Source organism: Triturus cristatus, chromosome 7 (assembly GCF_964204655.1).
Source record: "Triturus cristatus chromosome 7, aTriCri1.1, whole genome shotgun sequence".
NCBI lineage: Eukaryota > Metazoa > Chordata > Amphibia > Caudata > Salamandridae > Triturus > Triturus cristatus.
In genome coordinates this window covers 307121615-307142410 of record NC_140590.1, presented here as the reverse complement: position 1 = coordinate 307142410, position 20796 = coordinate 307121615, and the positions used below count along the sequence as shown (strand labels likewise).

At 41.6% G+C, this 20796-nt stretch overlaps 1 protein-coding gene across 3 annotated transcripts in view; it reads right to left on the bottom strand.

The window, feature by feature from the left end:
• Positions 1-20796, bottom strand: part of LOC146809527 (immunoglobulin superfamily member 1-like) — an 828174-nt gene that overhangs the window by 175849 nt on the left and 631529 nt on the right. The window contains exon 8 of one of the 3 annotated variants that reach the window (XM_085616356.1): positions 4292-4783. The exons of the other annotated variants lie outside the window; for them this stretch is intronic. Within the exon in view, the coding sequence (XP_085472482.1) occupies positions 4675-4783 (109 nt within the window). The 3' untranslated portion in view covers positions 4292-4674. Of the gene's footprint in view, positions 1-4291; positions 4784-20796 lie in introns of those variants that run through there. 3 annotated transcript variants of the gene reach the window in all.

Sequence of the window (20796 nt, the reverse complement as noted above, 5' to 3'; positions counted from 1 at the left end):
TCTCACTTAATACATGGATTAGTAACTAAACTATGTGAATGTGTGCATCACTGTCTCTGTTGTTGTGTAACATGCGGCATCAGTTGGTCACTAACTACATGAGTGTGTATATTAGTTATTGATTAGTTGGGTGAGTATTTGTATGGGACACTGAGTTTGTGTGTGTTTGGATGGGGTGTGTGTATCTCTATGCATAGATGTGTGAATGGTTGATTGACTAGGTGAATAGGTTTAAGAGTGCATGTGGAAACAGTTGTTTGGGTGACTGAGTGTATTTATTTGTGTGTTGGTGAGCGAATATATGTTTTAGTTGTACATCTTCAACAAAGTAAAAAAATAAAACGCATTGTATGTGAGAGTTGGTGTATAAAAATACGTATGTGTAAGAGTCAGTGATTGTGAGAGTAACTATATGAATGAGTGTATAATTGTAATGGTGATTTTTTAACATATTAACTATGAGTTACTATGTGTTTGAATAAATGAGGTGTTGTTGGATAATTGTGTAAGTGAGTAAATGTAAGTGTGATTAATTATTTTCATGAGTGAGTAGGATGACCGCCTAAACGACTAAGATGACTGCTGATGTGTCAATGTCTATAGATGTGTATAAGTGCATTTGATAGTGTTCTATTAATTAATGACTGCATGTATAAATGATTCTGTTGTTGAATGGGTAGTTGTGTGTGTAGACTTAGGAATCAGTGAGTGGGTATTTAGTAACTGGCATTGGTGTGTCAATGGTTTCAAATATGGTACTCTGTATTTTACAGTGAGTGATGAAAGGTTATACTAGTGTATGATGAGGTGTATCAGATTGTCACGTGGATGATGTCATTTGAGATGTCATCAGTGATGTCATCCGTGATGTCACTGACCATGTCATGAATGATGCAATATGTGACATCATCAGCAGTGCATTGCGGGTGCGTGAGTTATAGTTAGCAGAACTAACTATAACGGAGGAATTTCTATGGTTTTGTACGAGTGAAATGGCCAGCTAACTATAACACCCCTGAAACCTATGTTTTTTTCAGTGAATTTCTAAGGTTTTTTAAATGCTAATTTCTAACTATAACATCTCTGAAACCTATGGTTTTTTCAGTGAATTTCAAAGTTTTTTTAAATGCTAATTTCTAACTATAACGTCTCTGAAACCTTTGGGTTTTTTTCAGTGAATTTCAAAGGTTTTTTAAATGCAAATTTTTAGGTGTGATAGCAGTTATACCTATTTTTTTTACAGATTTTCTGCAGTTTTTTTAACTGTTCATTTATAAATATTTTATTCATTAAATAACATTATATATTTTTCAGAAAATTGCAACAACAAAAATTCAAACTGAAATATTGATTAATTTTTTGGTTTTCATTTTTTATTTTAATATATTCATAATATTTTCTTTAAAAAAATGTTTTTCCAATTTTTTTTCGGAGTCGTGCACTCAAAGCGTACACATCACGGTGGGTGCGCGGATTCTAGCCGCTATTTTAGAAAAGTCGTAAAGGATCCGTGTACGGTGTGCGACGGCTGCGTGTTTTTCAGTTACATCATATACATTTAATATTACGTGATGTGCGCGATTGGTATGCGACCAGTCCGAGACTCCTGCTCCCGTGCATTTGCGACACATGCGCATTACGGTACGAGATGCTTGCGCGGTGGCGGGTCTTGCGTGACGTCATATACATGCTGGGGCGCGCTCCAAAATGATATGTATGTGTCTTTAATATACATATTAGGGCAAGAGATTATCTAAGACAGTCATAAAAATAACATATTTGTACTTATAATTTTTAAATATATTTTCGCGAAGTCGGTGCGTGCATCGTGAGTGCAGAGAACCAGGTCAGCAGAGGTCCTGTAGAGTCAGAGAAACCAGGTCAGCAGAGCCGTTGTAGAGCCAGAGAATCAGGTCAGCAGAGCTGCTCTAGAGCCTAAGAAGCAGGTCAGCAGAGCTGCTCTAGAACCAGAGACCCAGGTCAGCAGAGCTGCTGTAGAGCCAGAGAAACCAGGTCAGTAGAGCTGGTTTAGAGCGAGAGAACCAGGTCAGCAGAGCTGCTTTAGAAGGAGAGAACCAGGTCAGCAGAGCGGCTTTAGAGCCAATGGACCAGGTCAGCAGAGCTGCTCTAGAGCCAGAGAACCAGGTCAGCAGAGCTGCTGCAGAGCCTAAGAACTAGGTTAGCTGAGCTGCTCTTGAGCCAGACAACCAGGTCAGCAGAGATGCTGTAGAGCCAGAGAAACCAGGTCAGCAGAGCTGCTTTAGAGGGAGAGAACCAGGTAAGCAGAGCTGCTTTAGAGCAGAGAGCCAGGCCAGCAGAGCGGCTTTAGAGCCAGAGAACCAGGCCAGCAGAGCTGCTTTAGAGCCAGAGAACCAGGCCAGCAGAGCTGCTTTAGAGCCAGAGAACCAGGTCAGCAAAGCTGCTTTAGAGCCATAGAACCAGGTCAGCAGAGCTGCTTTAGAGCCAAAGAACCAGGTCAGCAGAGCTGCTCTAGAGTCAGAGAACCAGGTCAGCAGAGCTGCTTTAGAGGGAGAGAACCAGGTCAGCAGAGCTGCTCTAGAGCCAGAGAACAATGTCAGCAGAACTGCTTTAGAGCCATAGAACCGGGTCAGCAGAGCTGCTTTAGAGCCAGAGAACCAGGTCAGCAGAGCTGTTGTAGAGCCAGAGAACCAGATCAGCAGAGCTGCTCTGTAGCCTAAGAACTAGGTCAGCAGAGCTGCTCTAGAGCCAGAGAACCAGGTCAACAGACCTGCTGTAGAGCCAGAGAAACCAGGTCAGCAGAGCTGCTTTAGAGGGAGAGAACCAGGTCAGCAGAGTTGCTTTAGAGCCAGAGAACCAGGTCAGCAGAGCTGCTCTAGCTGACACTGACTGACTGACACTGACTGACTGACACTGACAGATTGACACTGACTGACACTGATTGACTGGCACTGACACTGACTGACACTGACTGACACTGATTGACTGACACTGATTGACTGACACTGACTGACTGACACTGACTGACACTGATTGACACACTGATTGACTGACACTGACTGACACTGACACTGACTGACACTGATTGACACTGACACTAACCGACACTGATTGACTGACACTGACTGACACTGACACTGACTGACACTGACACTGATTGACACACTGATTGACTGACACTGATTGACTGACTGACACTGACTGACTGACACTGACTGACTGACACTGACTGACACTGACTGACACTGACTGACCCCCTCATTTTGTTCCTTTTTAAAGTAAGTGTTTTAAGAGTTACCACTTTATTCCAATCAAGATGTTTTCAGGTGTGCCATACGTTTGTCATAAGAAGGACTGTTAGCGCTCTAGTTGTTCTTTAGAACACTCTGGGAAGCTGCAGTAGAACACAAAGGAATCAACCGACAGTCTCTGCCCTTGTTGGATGTATGTTTTACTGAGAATGTCAGACTTCATTCTCACATGACTGAGAAAGATAATGTGAATTCACAGAAAATATGCTCTCAGTTTAGCTTATAGATCACCTTCCAAATCTCTGTGGGAAAAGCATGAGAAAATATTTTTCTCTCAAACATGATTCATGATATCCCAGCAGAAGGCTTTTTCACATGGTAAAATCACTTTAGAACACACCACAATTCCTAAAATGAGTATGGTACCATCAACAAATGATTTATAATGTAACTAAAGTCTTAAAACCTTCTATTAACTGCAATGCTTTTTAATGAGGTACTATCATGTATATTGGTCCCAAGATGGCTGCCAACACTTCTTGGATGAAGTGCTGACAGCCAATCAGATCTCACGATGAGATGTGTGGTTAGGCTCCGCCCAGATATATATGTGATTTTTGATTTTGATTTTCTCAGGAACTACTGAACAGATTTACACCATTTAAGCAAAAGGCATGACTCTGAACCAAGGTCTACCTTTCTGCCAAATTTGGTGTAATTCCGTTCAGCAGTTCGGGCTGTAGCTGCAACTAAAGGTCCTTATGGCAAATTGCATGGAGAAAACACGTTTTGGGACCCCCTTTTTTCTCAGCCCCCGCTTGACAAATCATCCTGAAACTTTCAGGATAGGGACCGGAGCGGGCCACGAGTTTTGAAAATGTTGCGAAGATTCGTCAACCGGCGCCAAAGTTATTCCAAATAGAATGTTGCGGATTTCCTATGGATAATAGGTCCTACCTATAACTACCTACTAGCGACCGCCAGTAGGATATATATATATATATATATATATTTCACAGAGGTTGATTCAAAAGCGGAAAAGAATCCACGCGAGCCCACTCGATCATCAAAAGCAGCTTTATTCTTCACAGGGCAGAAGAGGACGACGCGTTTCGACCACGTCCGTGGTCTTGGTCACATGACCATAGTCTCCATTTGCACCAGTTAAATAGGGTAAGTGCACTTTTTTAAATGTATAGACATAAAAGAAATACATAACAAATTTGAATAATTACAGATTGAACGTAATTACAATTTCAGAGAAGTGAGGAACATAATTAAATAATACAATTTCATTCATTGTATGATTGTAACAGTGACCAGGTGTATGTCATAAAGGACTAGTGCCGGTTGTTACAACTAAGTGCCCACGTGTGGTGTAGTTTCAATATCATGTGATGGGGACAAGTTCTCACAACAATATGGCGAAAAGGTGATGGAGGGTCTAGTGCCCTTTGAACATCTTATCCAAATGGTGACTTGGAGTCGGAAGAACTCCGGTGCTCGTAATTCTATCACTGGTGTGAGATACAGGTGAATTCAGAACGATGTTCCTGTATAGAATCAAAGAGACAATTTGAATTAATGCCATAGTTCAACAAAACCGTAAATTTAGGACAAAACTAAATTTCACATTCACTGGTCACAAGTAATTGCATAAATGCTGTACATTCAAAAATTGTAATCAGAAAAAACAAAAAATGCACATGTTAATAGGGAGGGGGGGGGTTTTTAAGGGGGGAGAGAGATATGGGCAGGGCATGAGTAGCCCACCAAGGTCGAACTATTTCAGTATCACATGGTGTTTCATTGTAGGTGGGAATAAAGTTCCTCGTCCTGATTCAGGCCATCCGGGAATTTGGTGCCTGCCAGGAGGATGAAACGTGATTCGAGTTTGCGTAGAGATGCAATGCGGTTCCCACCCCGAGCATTGGGTTTGACTGTATCCAATCCAAAAAATTTGGCTTTGGTCCAGTCCGCCCCATGTTCCTTCAAGAAGTGTCTAGCCGTACTGTAAGTTTGGTCGCAATTTGTGATTGCCCGCCAGTGTTCTAGGATACGTTTTTTAATCGGAAAGGTGGTTGATCCGATATACCATAGCTGGCAGGGGCATACTATTGCATATACCACGAAGTCAGTATTACATGTAATGAGTTTTGGTATTTTCCAGAGAGTTTTCGTTCTTTTTAGTGTGACTTCTGATACATTGTTGCTGTTTCTACAGGCCTTACAATTCCCACATTTCCGGAAACCTTTCATTTGCTGAAGCCAGCTAGTTTCCTTTGTTTGTAGATGGCTATGTACCAGCATGTCTCTGAGAGATGGACTTCTCATGTATGTGATGGACGGGCTAGCCCCTATTTCATTTCTCAGAATAGGGTCCTGTCTAAGGATGTCCCATCTGTTTTTGAGGATACTCCGCATCTGATTGGATTGACTGCAAAATTTCGTTATGAATCTCACTGTTTTTTTGGGAGTGTTCAGAGTGATGTCAGTCTGCTTGGTTTTGTTGAGAATTTCTTCCCTTGATTGACTGTCCACTCTTTTTTCTGCCTGTAGTATCGCTTTTCTGGGGTATCCTCTCTCCTTAAATCTCATTTTCATTTCATGCTTCGTTTTTTCATATGTCAGGTTGGTACTGCAATTGCGCTTAGCTCTAAGAAGCTCACTATAGGGAATTCCCCACCTGAAACTCGGTGGATGCGCACTGGCAGCATGCAGGATTGAGTTTCCTGCTGTTTTTTTCCTGAAAAGATTAGTGCTGATTCTGCCATTGTCATTACTGAGTTTCAGATCGAGGAAATCGACACATTCTTGGCTGTAGTGTTTGGTAAATCTAAGGTTGACATCGTTCTGGTTGAGACAATTAATAAACAGATTGAGTTCTGCCTCTGTTCCTTCCCACACAAAAAAGATGTCGTCTATGTATCTGAGCCATTTTGATAAACAGAGGGTCCAGTGTTCAGTTTGTTCGTTCCAGAGCACCTGCTTCTCCCACCAGCCTACCATCAGATTGGCATAGCTGGGAGCGAAGCAGGTGCCCATAGAAGTGCCTTGCAATTGTTTGTAGAATTCTTTTTCAAACATGAAAACGTTCTCCTTTAGACAGATGTTAATCATGTCCAAAAGCATGAGGGTGTGTTCTAGCAGTTCTATTCTGCGTTTTTTAAGAAAGAATTTACAGGCTTTTACACCATCGTCATGTCTGATGCTGGTGTATAATGCCTCTACGTCTAGACAAACCATCCAATGATTTGTTCCTAGTTTGACATCCTTGATTTTGAGTAGAAAGTCGGTGGTATCTCTAAGATAGGATGAGAGATCTTTGACAAAGGGAAAAAGGAAGTGATCTACATATGTGCTCGTGTTCTCAAGCAGACTGTTTTTTGATGAGACGATAGGTCTCCCTGGAGGTTCAATCATGTCTTTGTGTACCTTCGGAAGAAGGTAAAGTGTCGGAGTTGTGGGGGTATTATTTGTGAGGAAATTTCTCTCGTCCCATGAAAGTAGGCCTTTATCATGCCAAGTTTGTATTCTGTCATGATAGGTTCTTTTAAGGTCACTGATATATTTTCTGTCTACTTTGCAATAGCATGTGGGGTTATTCAACTGGCGCATTGCCTCTTTGGTATACATTGTTCTTGTCATATATATATATATTCCAGATGTGAAAAGCGCCTCCCAGGAGATCCGCCCGTTGATTGGTGGCACGAGTCGGTGGAGCTCAAAACCAGCAAAAATGTTCCACAGATCAGCCAATTACTGCGCGCTCTCCGATAATGCTGGAAAGCAGTGTTCTTTATTTTCTCAGAATGTATTCCATTCTATGCCCCTTGCCGCGAACGTCATCTGCGGCCAACATGAGACTGAGGTGGCATTTTTTTTTTTTTTTTAGTTTAGAAAGCTTTATTGAAGTAATACACAAAGTAAAACATCAATACAGATTATATGATGAGGAGTGACAATGCTAGAATACGATTAACAATAAGGCAAAAAATGAATCACACCTTAGTTGAAAGATCTATACAAAGTCAAATGCTTATTTAAGATTATAGGAAGGAGGAGAAAAGAAGAGAAGAGAAGAAAAAGAGAGGGGGAGGGGGAAAAGAGGAGAAAGGAGAAGAAAAGAGTCTAATTCAAGAAGAAAAACAAGATGTGTAACAGTAAATAAATACAGAAACAAAAACACAATAAAGAATGCATGTACAAGCTTAATTGTTCAACCTGGAAAAAAAGAAGTTAAAGGCAACCATAACAAATCTTTTTTGATCATCAAAGCAGTAGAGTTAGCGAAAGCACGGTCAAGTCTATGATGATGACATAGTAAATTCCACCAAGCTTGGAATTACATTTTTGAAGTGTCCTTCCAGTTGTAGTAATAATTTGGAGAGTGATAGCAAAAAATAAATCAATTAATTTACCCACAATACCATGAACATTCAGGAGAGCAACTGCCCAAAAAAACATGTGAAATCTCAAAAGGAACATTAGTCGATAAAATATCATTCAATTTTAACCAAACTTGAGACCAAAAAGATTTAACTAGAGGGCAAAGGAAAAACATATGAAGGAAATCACTATTATTGTTAGGACAAGACCAACACTTCGGGGAGTCTATTAACTTAAATTTGCACATGTCACAAGGGGTGAGAAAAAGTCTGTTATAAAAATAATATAAGGTCTGTGTAGTGCTAGCGGAACGTGAGGAAGTGCAAATTTTTTTCCACAGAGAATCCCATGTGCGTAAAGGGATTACTAGGGCTAGACCTTTTTCCCATACAAGCTATAATTTGGACTTGGTCCTGATTTTGAAAGAGTGGGATAGTATTTTATATATAGTAGAAGCTTTAAATTGAGTAGAGAAATCAATGGAGGCAGGGACAGTTTGATCAGGAATAATCATGGGAGAACCCTGAAGAGAGAGACGAGTGAGAGATTCCTTGAGTAGAGGATAGTGAAGGGCATGAGAAGAGGAAACATTGTAAGAGGTTTGGAGATCTGAAAAATCCATAAAAGATCCATCTTTCATTAAGTGTGGAGGTGTAATAATACCCTTGTCAATCCATTCTTTCCAAAATAAAGTACGTTTGTTAATCTTAATGGATTTGTGATACCAAATTGGGGTGCGTAAAAAACGGTAAGCAGAAGGTAAGTGGGAGTGAAGCAGAGAGGTAGTTATTGCTTTGGAGTGAATAAAAATAGGAGAAACGTTTCGGGGCTTAGGACAAGCAGGCAGCAGAGATAAAAGAAAAAGGCAAATACTGAGCTTGATCCGAGTTCCATGCTGTTAGAGGCGGATTTGAGGTCTCAGATAAAGAAGTCCAGATTTGCTTGAGAGTGAAAGCAGTATGGTAGCAACGAATATTAGGGAAATTGACAACACCCAATTCCTTGGACGACTGAAGGCGAGCCAATGAAATCCTGGGTTTGCGATTGTTCCAGAGAAACATGGAGAGAGAACTATTGATAACACGAAAAAAGGAACTGGGAAGAGAAATAGGAAGCATGGATGAATAAAAATTTATAATAGGAAGAAGCATCATTTTGATGGTAGCTAATCTACCGCACCATGAAAGAAATAGCGGAGACCAACCATCAATCAGAGCGGACATTTTCTTAAGGATATCCGCAAGATTAATTTTGATAGTTTCCTTGATGGTGTTAGCATAAAGGATACCAAGACATTTGATATGTTTAGAGGTCCACTCAAAACCTGTATTTGTAAACATGGAAGGAAGACAAAATGTATTAAGAGGTAGGATTTCAGACTTATCTACATTTAATTTATAGACAGAGACTGTTGAGTATTCCTGTAAAAGTGAAAAAAAAGCTGGCAAAGAAGAGGATGGGTTAAAAATGTATAAAAGAATATCGTCTGCATATGTAGTAAACTTAATATCAAGCGATTGGAATTGAAAACCCGTATAGTGAGGAGAGCGTCTGATTGTTTCTGGAAAGGGTTCCAACACAAGGATAAAAAGAAGGGGAGAAAGGGGGCATCCCTGTCTAGTCCCTCTAAGAAGAGGGAAATAACAAGACTGACAACCATTTACCCAAACAGAAGTGGTCAGGGCTGAATAAAGTAGTTGAATGTATTGAAGGATAGGAGGGCCGAAACCATGCCATTTAAGAGCACCGAAAATGAACTCCCAGTAAACCCTGTCAAACGCTTTTTCAGCATCTAATGTTATGGCGGCAAAAGGAGAATCTAATTTAGAGACCAAATGGATGATATTAAGAAAGGTGCGTGAGTTATCTGTAATGGAATGACCTTTGACAAACCCGGATTGATATATATTAACAAGGTCAGGGATAACTTTATTAATACGTATGGCAAGTAATTTTGCAAAGATTTTACAATCTGTGTTAATCAAAGCGATGGGCCTATAATTTTTACATAGGGATGGGTCTTTATCTTTTATAGGTATCAGGCAGAGCATAGCCATGCGCTGCGCCGGTAGTAAGGAAGTGATTAATTAAAGAGAGGAGGTGAGGAATCAAAAGTGATTTAAATTGGAGGAAGAATCGAACTGTAAAACCATCAGGGCTCGGCGTCTTATCTTTAGGCAAAAGGGAGATAGCATCAATGATTTCTTGTTCGGAGATGGGGATATTCAAAGAAGAAAGGTCAACCTAGTTCTCAGGAGATTTCGGAATACCATGAAAACAGGAATCAATAAGATCAATAGAGGGGGAAGATTCTGGGGTGTACAGAGAGGTTTAGTAATCAGTAAAGCAGTCGAGAATTTTGGTGTCTGAGAGATGTAAAGCTCCCGAAGGATCCTTAATAACAGCAATTTTTGATTTTTGATTTTTAATTTTAAGATAATTGGCTAGAGATCTGCCGGCTTTATTCCGTCCACCACACATGTTTGCATTGAATTTAAGAAGGTTGTTACAGGCCGAGTCCCAAGACTGTTTGTTGTATTGCATTTTTGCTTTAATAAGATTGGATAGTGTGTCAGGGCAATTAGCGGAAAAATATTGATGTCCCAACATTTTAATTTGTTTAAGGAGAGATGCAGACTTTGAGAGAGTCTTCTTCTTTTTCCAGAATACAAAGTCAATTATAAAACCTCTGACAGAGGCCTTAAAGGTGTCCCAGATTAAAGGAAATTGAGAGACAGAAGCGATATTATGGAGAAAGAATTCTTGAGCAAAGGCGAAAACTGTTCCACAAATAGAGATACCAAGAGAAGAGAGTTGTTAAAGCGCCAGCGCCGAGATGAGTGTGTAGGAGAAGGATACTCTATATCTAAAATGATGGCGGCATGGTCGGAGATAAGAATGGAGCCAATCTCAATATTATTCATGAATTGTAGGGTATGTTCAGTGAGGAAAATATAATCTATACCGGAGTGGAATCTGTGGGCAGGAGCAAAAAAGGAAAATTCTAGAACATCCGGGTGTGAGGTTCTCCATGCATCAACTAATCCTCTTGCAGTAATTGGCTTTTGGAAGGTTTTTTTGCATCTTGTTGGGTATATATATGGTTTGAGATTTTCGGTCAAGAAAGGGATCCATGAGTTGGTTGCAGTCTCCACCCACAATCAAATTGTCAGCAGCATGTGAGGAGATAAGAGTGGAACAATCAGACCAAAAGGATCAGTCAGTACCATTTGGGCCATATACATTGCAAAAAGAGTGTGGTAAATAAAATTCCTTTACCGGGACTTAATTTGATATATAAACATAATAAAATAGCTCAGTAAAATGAGAGGCAGAATCCGTGGTATTAGAGGTTCGGAATGGGCTTTATTCCAGTGATCGATTATAATCGGTTGCTCCAAGTTCCATCACCACGGAGGTTCAGGAAGTGAAGTACATACATTATTGACATGAAATGACTTTTATAGATCATACATTACAATGAAGCGAGTGCAATAGGCGTAACAATTGATAAGGAAAATGACGATTTATCTGCGTAACCGAAAATGGGTGTAATAAAGAGTAAAAAGGAACATAATTGGTTATGATGTCACATATAGGTGGATCTATAAGATAATACTTGGCATAGATGCGCGCGCAGCAGCATGACGTATGATTGACGTGCAACTAGGGGGTGAAGGGGACTTGACATTTAGCTCTACATGTGGAGACAAGAAGTCTGGGGGGTCAAGTCAACCTAATCCCAAATCATATCTAACATCCTATGTTTAAAGAACTATGTTATCCACAAAAGAAGGACTCTCGAACAGAATCTATTCTATACTGACTGTGCGTGCGTGTACAAGCGTCTAAGTGTCTACACTAAATGCGAGGGGATAGGAATCTTCCATAGTAACAGGGCTATGAATTACTTGTATAAAGACAGAGAAGCCGGGCCTTTTGCTTGGTAACTGGAAGAATGTTTACTTAAACTACTAGGCAGGAATGCATCGGCTGAGGGGGAAGCAGATAATTCGAAGGTGAAATACAGTTCTTGGCAGAGAATAGGCTGATGTCAGGCTTCGTGAGCCGCGCAGAGAATGAGACAAAGTTCATGGTCACAGATGCAGGCTCAGGCTGGAGCTTTCAGAGGCAGAAGGCAAGAAGAGTTTGATGACAGAATCAGGGCCTACTTGCCTGGACTGTAAAATGGCATAAGTGAACCATATAAAGCCGGTGGCCTTTCATATTTAGGAATGGAATATCCGGCCTATTCATGGCGGATCTGACAGAGGACATGTTGACGGTGGACGCACATGTATTTGCGTCTTCATAACTGGAACTGGAGGGAAACATACATGTACTTGTAACATGCACATAGAACCGTTGGGGTCCAAGATAGGGGACATAACTGACCAGAAAAATCCCTATTTCCACATTCCCTCCTTGTCCCCTACTTGCCCGTCAAGAGATATCAATCTTCATTAATCCATTGATCTGTTCATATAACATCATTTGTTCTTCTTTCTTCTTCCGTGACGAATGAGATCTTGGTGGTGGAATACACGATGTGGCACACAGACCACAGATCGCTGGTCCACATTGTAGACATAGACAGCAACTGAATAGTATGAGAAGGCCAATACCTAGGAAAGATAGGACTCTCCATCCCCAGGCTGATATCACACTCCAAAACCAACCGGACCACGTCCAAGTGCCTGGGTTCTGGTGTATCTGGCTTACAATCTTATGAAGGCGAGTTATGGCTTTATATACTGATGGCGAATTTTCTGGTATGAATACGCAGCAGCTTGATCCGATGACCCTACAAGCTCCGCCCCTATCAGCCAGGATGACGTCAAGGACAAGACGATTTTGAAGCACAACAATCCGCATAGCAGACTGCTCTTCTGTTAAATTGCCTAGGGCGGAAATAGTTTCATTCACTACTGCTTCAAGGGTTCTAGTTAATCTACGTATCAGTTTACTATTAGTAACAGTACCTATATAAGGAAAGATGCCTTTATTGAAATCTACATACTTGTCCCATGCCGTCTCAGTATAATCGACAATTGGGAGATCTCTCCGCTCTCTGTTGTGTACTAAATGAATATTTCTGTAATAATCAGGAGGAGCTAGGAAAACAGGTGGCAAAAGGAATGCAATGTAGCAGGTACCATCCCAATCTAGAGGTAGACGCATATATGCAGTCTGACCACATATAAAGTAGGAGTGGCGATAAGCTCTAAATGAAGATTTGCCTTGATCACTGAATTCTACTGTAGTAGTGCATTTACTATGGCCCATATGTATGGAACCGACTTTTCTTACACATAATTCACCTTTCGCTGGGAATACTGACATGGTGGGTAAGACTAGTTCAACTTCGGATACGACATTTAGAATCATGAGATTAGGTGTAAAATTACCTAATCCATATACTTCATTTTCTAGGTCAGTTCCTGTTCTTTTGGGGCGACCCTCCTTGTCAGGGTAGCAGACCTTGAGTAAAACTAGGTTCAGATTTCCCCATACCCACTGATCTTGGTAAACAGCTGTGTCTGAGTCTATGGAATTGATTAAACTAAACCATGCTCCACAGGAGCCATTATGCGTAAATGGGTGTGGAAAGAATGGCAGGACTCCTTCATAATTCTGATAGGGAGGGAGCCGACCACACACCCAACAATTGGTGGCATTACTAGTCTGATGGGAATGATGTAACATACTAATGAAAGTGTTATTGCGCAGCGCAAGTCTATAAGACAAATCATGCGGGGGTAAGTCACTAAAAGAATGTTCTGCGGTAACATTGTAAACATTTCTGGCAATAGGGTAATATATGTGCAACAATATACTTGCAGTAATTATTAAAAGACTTAAGGAAAACAAGATTATTAATGTCACTATGCAATGGCTACGCAGTGATTTACAATACGCCTGTCGTTTCAACATTTTTCGCGACTGTCCATGATTCAGGTCTAGAGGATACATGTCAGAGACAAATTCAACCGCTTCACCTTGGAGAGGACTTAAACAATCAAATTGTCTGACGTTCTAGGCCTCAATTTTACTTTATAGAGTTCGGTTTTAGTCTTTTCAACCAAAGGAAGTTTTGAATCAGTCTGTGAGGGAGTGCAGGGCACAATGTCTATATCCGAGGATAGTCCATGAAATTTCTTGATATGACTTGAATGAATCCAGCCCTTGCGGCCCTCGATCTTCACGGCTGTCCTTGTAGTGAGCAGAACCAACTTGGGTGTCTTCCACCTGGGCTCCAGCTGAGTCTTTCGGTCGAAATTTCTCACAAATACGAGATCACCCGGAACTACGTCATGGGGTTTCACCTCAGTGTTGTCGGGAAAGGCTGCAGCTACCTGTGAACGACAAGATTGTAGTGCAGACATCAAGGAAGCCAAGTAATCTGTCAGCATATTACAGTCAACATCAGTTATTTTGCGTGGTATAGGCGTCCCCCACATATTTGGTGGTCTGCCGAAGATCACCTCATACGGGGATAGCCCTGTTCGAGAGTGTGCTACCATTCTCATGTAAAAGAGTGCAACTGGTAACGCTACTATCCAGTCGACACCTTTCTCTCTGCATATTTTGGACAATCTGATTTTCAGTATCTGATTATGTCTTTCTACGAGACCTGCTGCCTCGGGGTGTCGGACACAGTGGAATTTCCACTGATATCCTAACAGAAGTGAAACATGTTTCATTAATTCGGATGAGAACGGCTGGCCGTTATCTGAGTAGACAACACGTGGTAAACCGTATCGTGGGAAGAATTCTCGAACTAACTGTTTGGCAGTAGTCGGGGCAGTGTAATCTGAAACCGGGTATGCCTCCGTCCAACGGGACAGAGCGCAGACAACTACGAGAACATATTTGAATCCTCGACATCGTTCCATCTGGATATAATCCATCTGGAGTACTTCAAAAGGGTGATTAGGAGGATGAAATCCACCTTGTTCTACGGGAACACTTTTTCCTGGGTTGAACTGACAACAGATCATACAGGTACGGACCTTTTGTTTGGCTGCTGCTCGTAAATGTTTATTGAACCAAATGTGTTGAATGCTGTCTAGCATAGCTTTTTCTCCTAGATGTGCTGGACTATGTATAGTGTTAATAATGACTTGGACCATTGAATCAGGAAGGAACCACACAGATTTTTCCTTCGTCATCCATCCTTGGTCCGTTTGGATCCCTCCTAATTCAGTCCATTTCTTTATTTCATCTGGTGTAGCATGTGTCTGTATGTCAATTACGTCAAGAGTAGGATCTTTAACTGTCATACAATGTGTCGGCGTCGGGACCATTGTCTTTGTCATGTCGGATGTTTGGGTTTGAGCAGTCTGTTTAGCTGTTCTGTCGGCTAGATCATTGCCTTGAGAAATGATATCAGTCACTTTCGTATGAGCCTTACATTTCATAATTGATATTGCAGTCGGTAGATGTATTGCATCTAATAAGGCATGAATGAGGGGTCCGTGCTGAATGTGGGCACCGTGGGAAGTTAAATAACCTCTCTCTCGCCACAGCACGCCGAAGTCATGTACAACTCCGAATGCATAACGTGAATCAGTGTATATGTTGACTTTTTTATTCGTGGCTTGAATACAGGCTTGTGTCAGAGCGATGAGCTCTGCGGCTTGAGCTGACAAAGTATTTATACGATTAGTTTCAATGACTTCAGTATCTGTTGTGACTGCGTAAGCGGCCACTAACTCTCCTGTACTTGTTCTCATACATGAACCATCTACATACAATGTCAGGTCTGGATCTGTCAATGGGACATCGGTTAAGTCTTGTCTGGGTTTTGTCGTTTATAGTAATAACTTCAATACAGTCATGAGCTAGTGGGTCTGTTCCGGTTACTGGCAAAAGTGTGGCAGGATTCAATGTGTTACAGCGTCTGATTTCTATATGTGGCTGAAACAATGTAAGTTCGTACCCTGTAAGTCGCGCTATAGTCAAGTGTTGTGTTTGCGTTCTGTTTACAAGAACCTCTACTGTGTGTGGTACTTGAACTGTCAATGGATGTCCTAACACTATGGCATCGCTTTGTCTGATTGCTAAAGCTGTCGCTGCCACTGATTTCAGGCATGCAGGCAAAGCCTGAGCTACGGGATCTAATGTACTAGAAAAATAAGCACATGGTTTGTGTGCTCCTGCTTGTTCCTGTGTGAGTACTGACAAAGCAGTACCTTCGCGTTCTGTAACAAAGAGTGTAAACTGTTTTCTGTAACATGGTGTTGCTAAAACAGGTGCTTGACATAAAGCTTTCTTTAGGCTTTCAAAAGCTTGTGTATGTTCCTGAGTCCAAGGGAGAACAGTCGATGTGGCTGCCTCCTGTGTTGTCAACTGAATGAGTGGTTTTGCTAGAAATGCGTACTGAGGGATCCACTGCCTGCAATATGAAGTGAGACCTATGAAAGCCCGCACCTCCTTTTGCGTCTTGGGTATTGGCATGTTAGCTATTAACTGAATGCGGTCGGGTGTAAGCTGCCTTCCCTCCTTGGACAGCGAGTGTCCAAGATAAATAACTCGCTGGACACAGAATTTCAGCTTAGAAGGGGACACCTTGTGCCCCTTTTCGGCTAGAAATTGTAAAACTGTCAGTGATGCTTTTTCACATTCCGGTTCACTTCTCGCGGTGATCAACAGATCATCGACGTATTGAAGCAGAGCAGTGTTAACTGGCATGTGGATACTGTCAAGTTCTCGTTTCAGTGCTTGGCTATAGATGCTGGGGCTTTCTGTAAATCCTTGAGGTGCGCGTGAGAATTTAAAGCTACGTCCATTTAAACTAAATCCGAACAAATATTGGCTTTCCGGATCTATTGGGACGCTGAAAAAGGCATTTTTGAGATCAATTACAGTAAAGAATGTTGCTTCGGAATCAATAGCTGTCAGTAATGACGAGATATCTGGGACCACAGGGAATTGTGGCACAATGCATTTGTTTAACTCGCGCAGATCAATAACCAATCGATAGACTGGCGGGGCCTTTGGATCTGTTCGTTTAAGAATCGGAATTATCGGTGAATTACATACATTGGAGTCTGTTTCTACAACTACTCCTTGGGTAATGAGCTCGTCAATGATTTGTAGTAAAGCCACTACAGCATCTGGTGGTAACTTGTATTGTCGCATTCGTGGTAGCACCACTCCTGCCTTTAATGTGACTCGATATGGTGTAATATTCATGCAACCAACATCAGTAGGGCCTTGTGCCCATAGATGCGTAGGTAAAGTCTGCAGTCGGGGATCCATGTCTCTAGACACATAGTGACCTTTAAAATCACGTAAAAACAACCTTACTCCTTCCGGAGAACAACATATTATGGCTCCTAGAGCTTTCAATGTTTTTATTCCTAGCAAGTTTTCTGGACATGATTTAGTAAGCAATAAATCTGTAGTTCGGGTCAGAGGTCCTATCGTAAGTGGGAGAGGCTGTGACACTTCATTAACAATAGGCTTTCCTGAAAAACCAAGGGAAATATTCTGTGAGCCTGAGAGGGGTGCCCCTGGAACTTCACTACGTTTTATAGTTGTTCGACTTGCCCCTGTATCGAGTAAGAATTTTCTGTCTTGGCCTAATAATTCACTATGTATATAAGGTCCTTCTTGATCTACCGGGATCTCGATAAGGGGTAAGTCAACTTCCCTCTCTAGGCTTGTTCATGCGTAACGCTGGTACTCAGGATATTCATACTGTGCGGTCTGATACATTTGTCGTGTTGTTGTCTGTGTGGCAGCAACAGGCAACGGTTGTGCAGCTGGCACAAACTGTACAGACTGTGGTGGAGCTGGCATGGACTGTGCATGCTGCGGAGCTCCTTGTTCATTCTGGTCCTGTCTAGGTGGCCGTGGTCTCTCTTGTGTTTTACCTATGCTGATATTATGTTTCAAAACTGGACAATCGTGTACGTAATGACCTGGCTTTTTACAATAATTGCATGTCCCTTTTACAGGTCCTGCTGAATCGGAATGTGTCATACCCTTTTTATGTCCTTCAGCTGGAACTGTCTGGGAAACTAGCATTTTCATTTTCGTGTCTTTCATGCGTCTGTGTTCATGTTCTTGTTCCTCTCTAATTCTATTGTGATGGTACTGTAACATTTGTAACATTTGTGATGGAGTGTTACCTTGCCAGGTACTCTCGAATTTTAATACTCTATTCTTTACTGGGGGCAGGGCATTTTCTACTAATTTTGTTACGAACAGATGTGGGTATGATTCGCTACTTGCTTTTATGCCACTATTTATACCAAAACATTTTTCAAATCGGGCATAATAATCACTAGTGTCTTCATCTTGCTTCTGTTTACAGGCTGAAATTGTACCCCAATCTTCCTTTTTCGTAGTTAATAAACGTGGCAGTACCTGTACTAGTAAACCTGGTAATGCCTTAGTTTTATCCCCAAGTCCTGCTCCTGCAGTTCGGGCCTTTTCTTCTGCTTCTAACACTGACCATTCTATCTTTTGGTCTCCTACCTCCCACTCTTTTTCCTTGAGTTTCTCATAAATACCAGCAGGCATCAATACCTTTAATATTGTCATAATGTCGGGATAGGTATACTCTCCCATGAGTAACATGTCTTTAATTTCTCGGTGAAAACCCGCTGGGTCTTTGTCATGACTGGGTACCACTTTCTTCATTTGTAACAATTCTATTTTTGATATGGGCGTATATACAAATACGCGCTTAAACTCGTTGTCCTCGCCCTTTATTGGGTGCACTTCTCGTAAGGGATTCTGTCTATCCATGTGATACGTGGTTCTTTCCTTGACGGGCAATGAGACATGGTCTGAACATACAAAAAGAATATACTGCTTTCTTGATTCTAGAATTTCTTTAATTAATTTAGTACCTGAACCTCTCCATCTATTCATAAGTAATTCAGTCAATATGTCAGGTAAGGGACCAGGATCTGAATGTTGACTCCGATATAGTATAATGAGTTGTTGAATCATATAAATCCCAGCTAACCTCTGTTCATCTGGGGTGAGATTCAAAAACGTGCGTGCTACTGTATCATCACTATATTTTCCGGGACTGTCCACCCAATGGACAGCTGCCCTGGCTAAATCTTGTTCATCCATAGAATCGAGAAAATGATAACCCCTTCGTTCTCGGAGTAGTTTGTCGGCGGTTTGGAACGAATGCTCGTTAGACCTGATGTTAATTATAGGTATTTGGAAATTTCTGTTATTATCTGGACATATCGGGCGTATCGGGTTAATAGGACATTTATTACTATTACAAGATCTTCCTCTACCTACATAGGCTATGGTGTCTGACTGTCCTGTGGGCAGTCCTGACCCTTCTTCCTCGCTTTGTTCGAACTCGTCTACCTCTAATCTCTCTTCGTGTAGGCGTTCTATTTCTTTACGGATCTTTCGGCACATGGCTATTATACAATTTTGCTTATCATGTCTACCTTCTGATATATTCTGGCTCCATCTGGTAAGAATTTGCATTGCTTCCGGGTCTACCCCCGGTCGGTCTTCATTTCTGATCACACAATTTATGAGGAAACGTAACAGTTCCCCCTGTATCTCCACTTTCTGGTATTCCATAGCTCTGTTAATACATTCTGAATCTCGCCCTGTTTGGACAAAATGGTATATTTTATCCAGATGTGCAGTCATTCCTGGTAACTTCCCTAAGTACACTGCGGCTCGTCTGATACGCAAGGATGCCAGGGTCATTTCGTCCTCTTTGCCGGGCACAGGGTCATATCTGCAATCTATAAGAAGTTCCTTCAGCGTACGGGCACTTATGAGTTTGGGTGTACGTGAATGAGCTGACTCTTGAAAAGTAAGTTTATTTATTCTGGGTGGCGTAAAAAAAAATATTGGTAGCACCTCCCGTGGCCCCATCTGGGGTGTCGGGTGTGAAAGGATTCGTCGAACGTGATACAGCAACTATAGGTGTGGACACAGCTATAGAAGCAGCTGTAGGAACGGATGTAGAGACAGATGTGCTTGCCGGAACTTGTTGCTGTAGAGATACGGGTACCGGATCTTGGCGTTGAACATCCCTGATAGGCGGTCTATGTGGGGCAGAATTAGCATACTCGGGAGCTGCGTCATCTAAATATGAGGAAAGAAAAACATCTTCTGCGGTTCTAGGATGTCCCTTAGGATGTACCTTTATTGGGAATAATGGGGGTGGCAAGTCTTTCGGTTTTTCTGGAGTAGCTTTAGGTAATCCTTCGGCCAGAAGGGGATACATACCATTCATAAGGGCATTCCTTTGTCTATCTACTTGTTCTGATTTCACTCGGATACCCTCCTCAATTAATAGATTTTCTCGGACTTTATTAGAATTCTCTTTACTCTTCTCTTCCTGTCTACGTGCTTTTTCTGTTCGTCTATGTGATTCCTTACGCCATAATTCAATGGCATCTTTCTGTGACTGTCTGACTTTCCTTTTCCATAACTCTTCTTCTACTTTCATGATGCACTCTGCATCCCAGGTTCCCGCTGTGGGCCACCTCTGACTTTCTGGTAATTCCTTGGTGTAGTCTACCCATAAATCAAGAAATAATATAGCATCTAAGCCATGTTTATGATACATGAAGTACCCTGGAGTGTCCCTAGGAGGAATAGGGACGGCTTCTTCGAGTACCCCTTTTCTTGTAGTGATCTGTCTTAGTTTCGAAAAGAGCGGCATATTGAGAACTGATCTGATACTTAATCTTGAACACACTTAGTACAAAAGCACAATAATGAACAACCATTCATACCACAATATGCAGGACGTTTAACACATTAAACATTAAACATTCTTAACCTTTAAAATAACCAACAATGATGATCGTCTGCATAACTAATCACCAAGCATAATTCTTGACACTAACTAGATACTTCGGAATACTTGATATACTGCTAAACAGTACATATACACTGCTAAAACAGTGCAGACCGGATTTGTGTACCCAAACCCGTCTTGACCGGCACAACCTATGTGCACGTCAGAAATGCCTCCCCAGTAATGGTACTTACCGGGTAGCTTCGGAAACGGAAGGCCTCGGTAACTTGAACTTGAACCGGACTGGACTCGACTCGACTCGTCGGACACTGGGCTTGACTTCGAACTGGTGGGTCTCTGTATACCTCGGATCTTGCTCTCTCAGCTAGGCTCTGGTCGGGATACTTCGCACTTCTCACCGCCTCG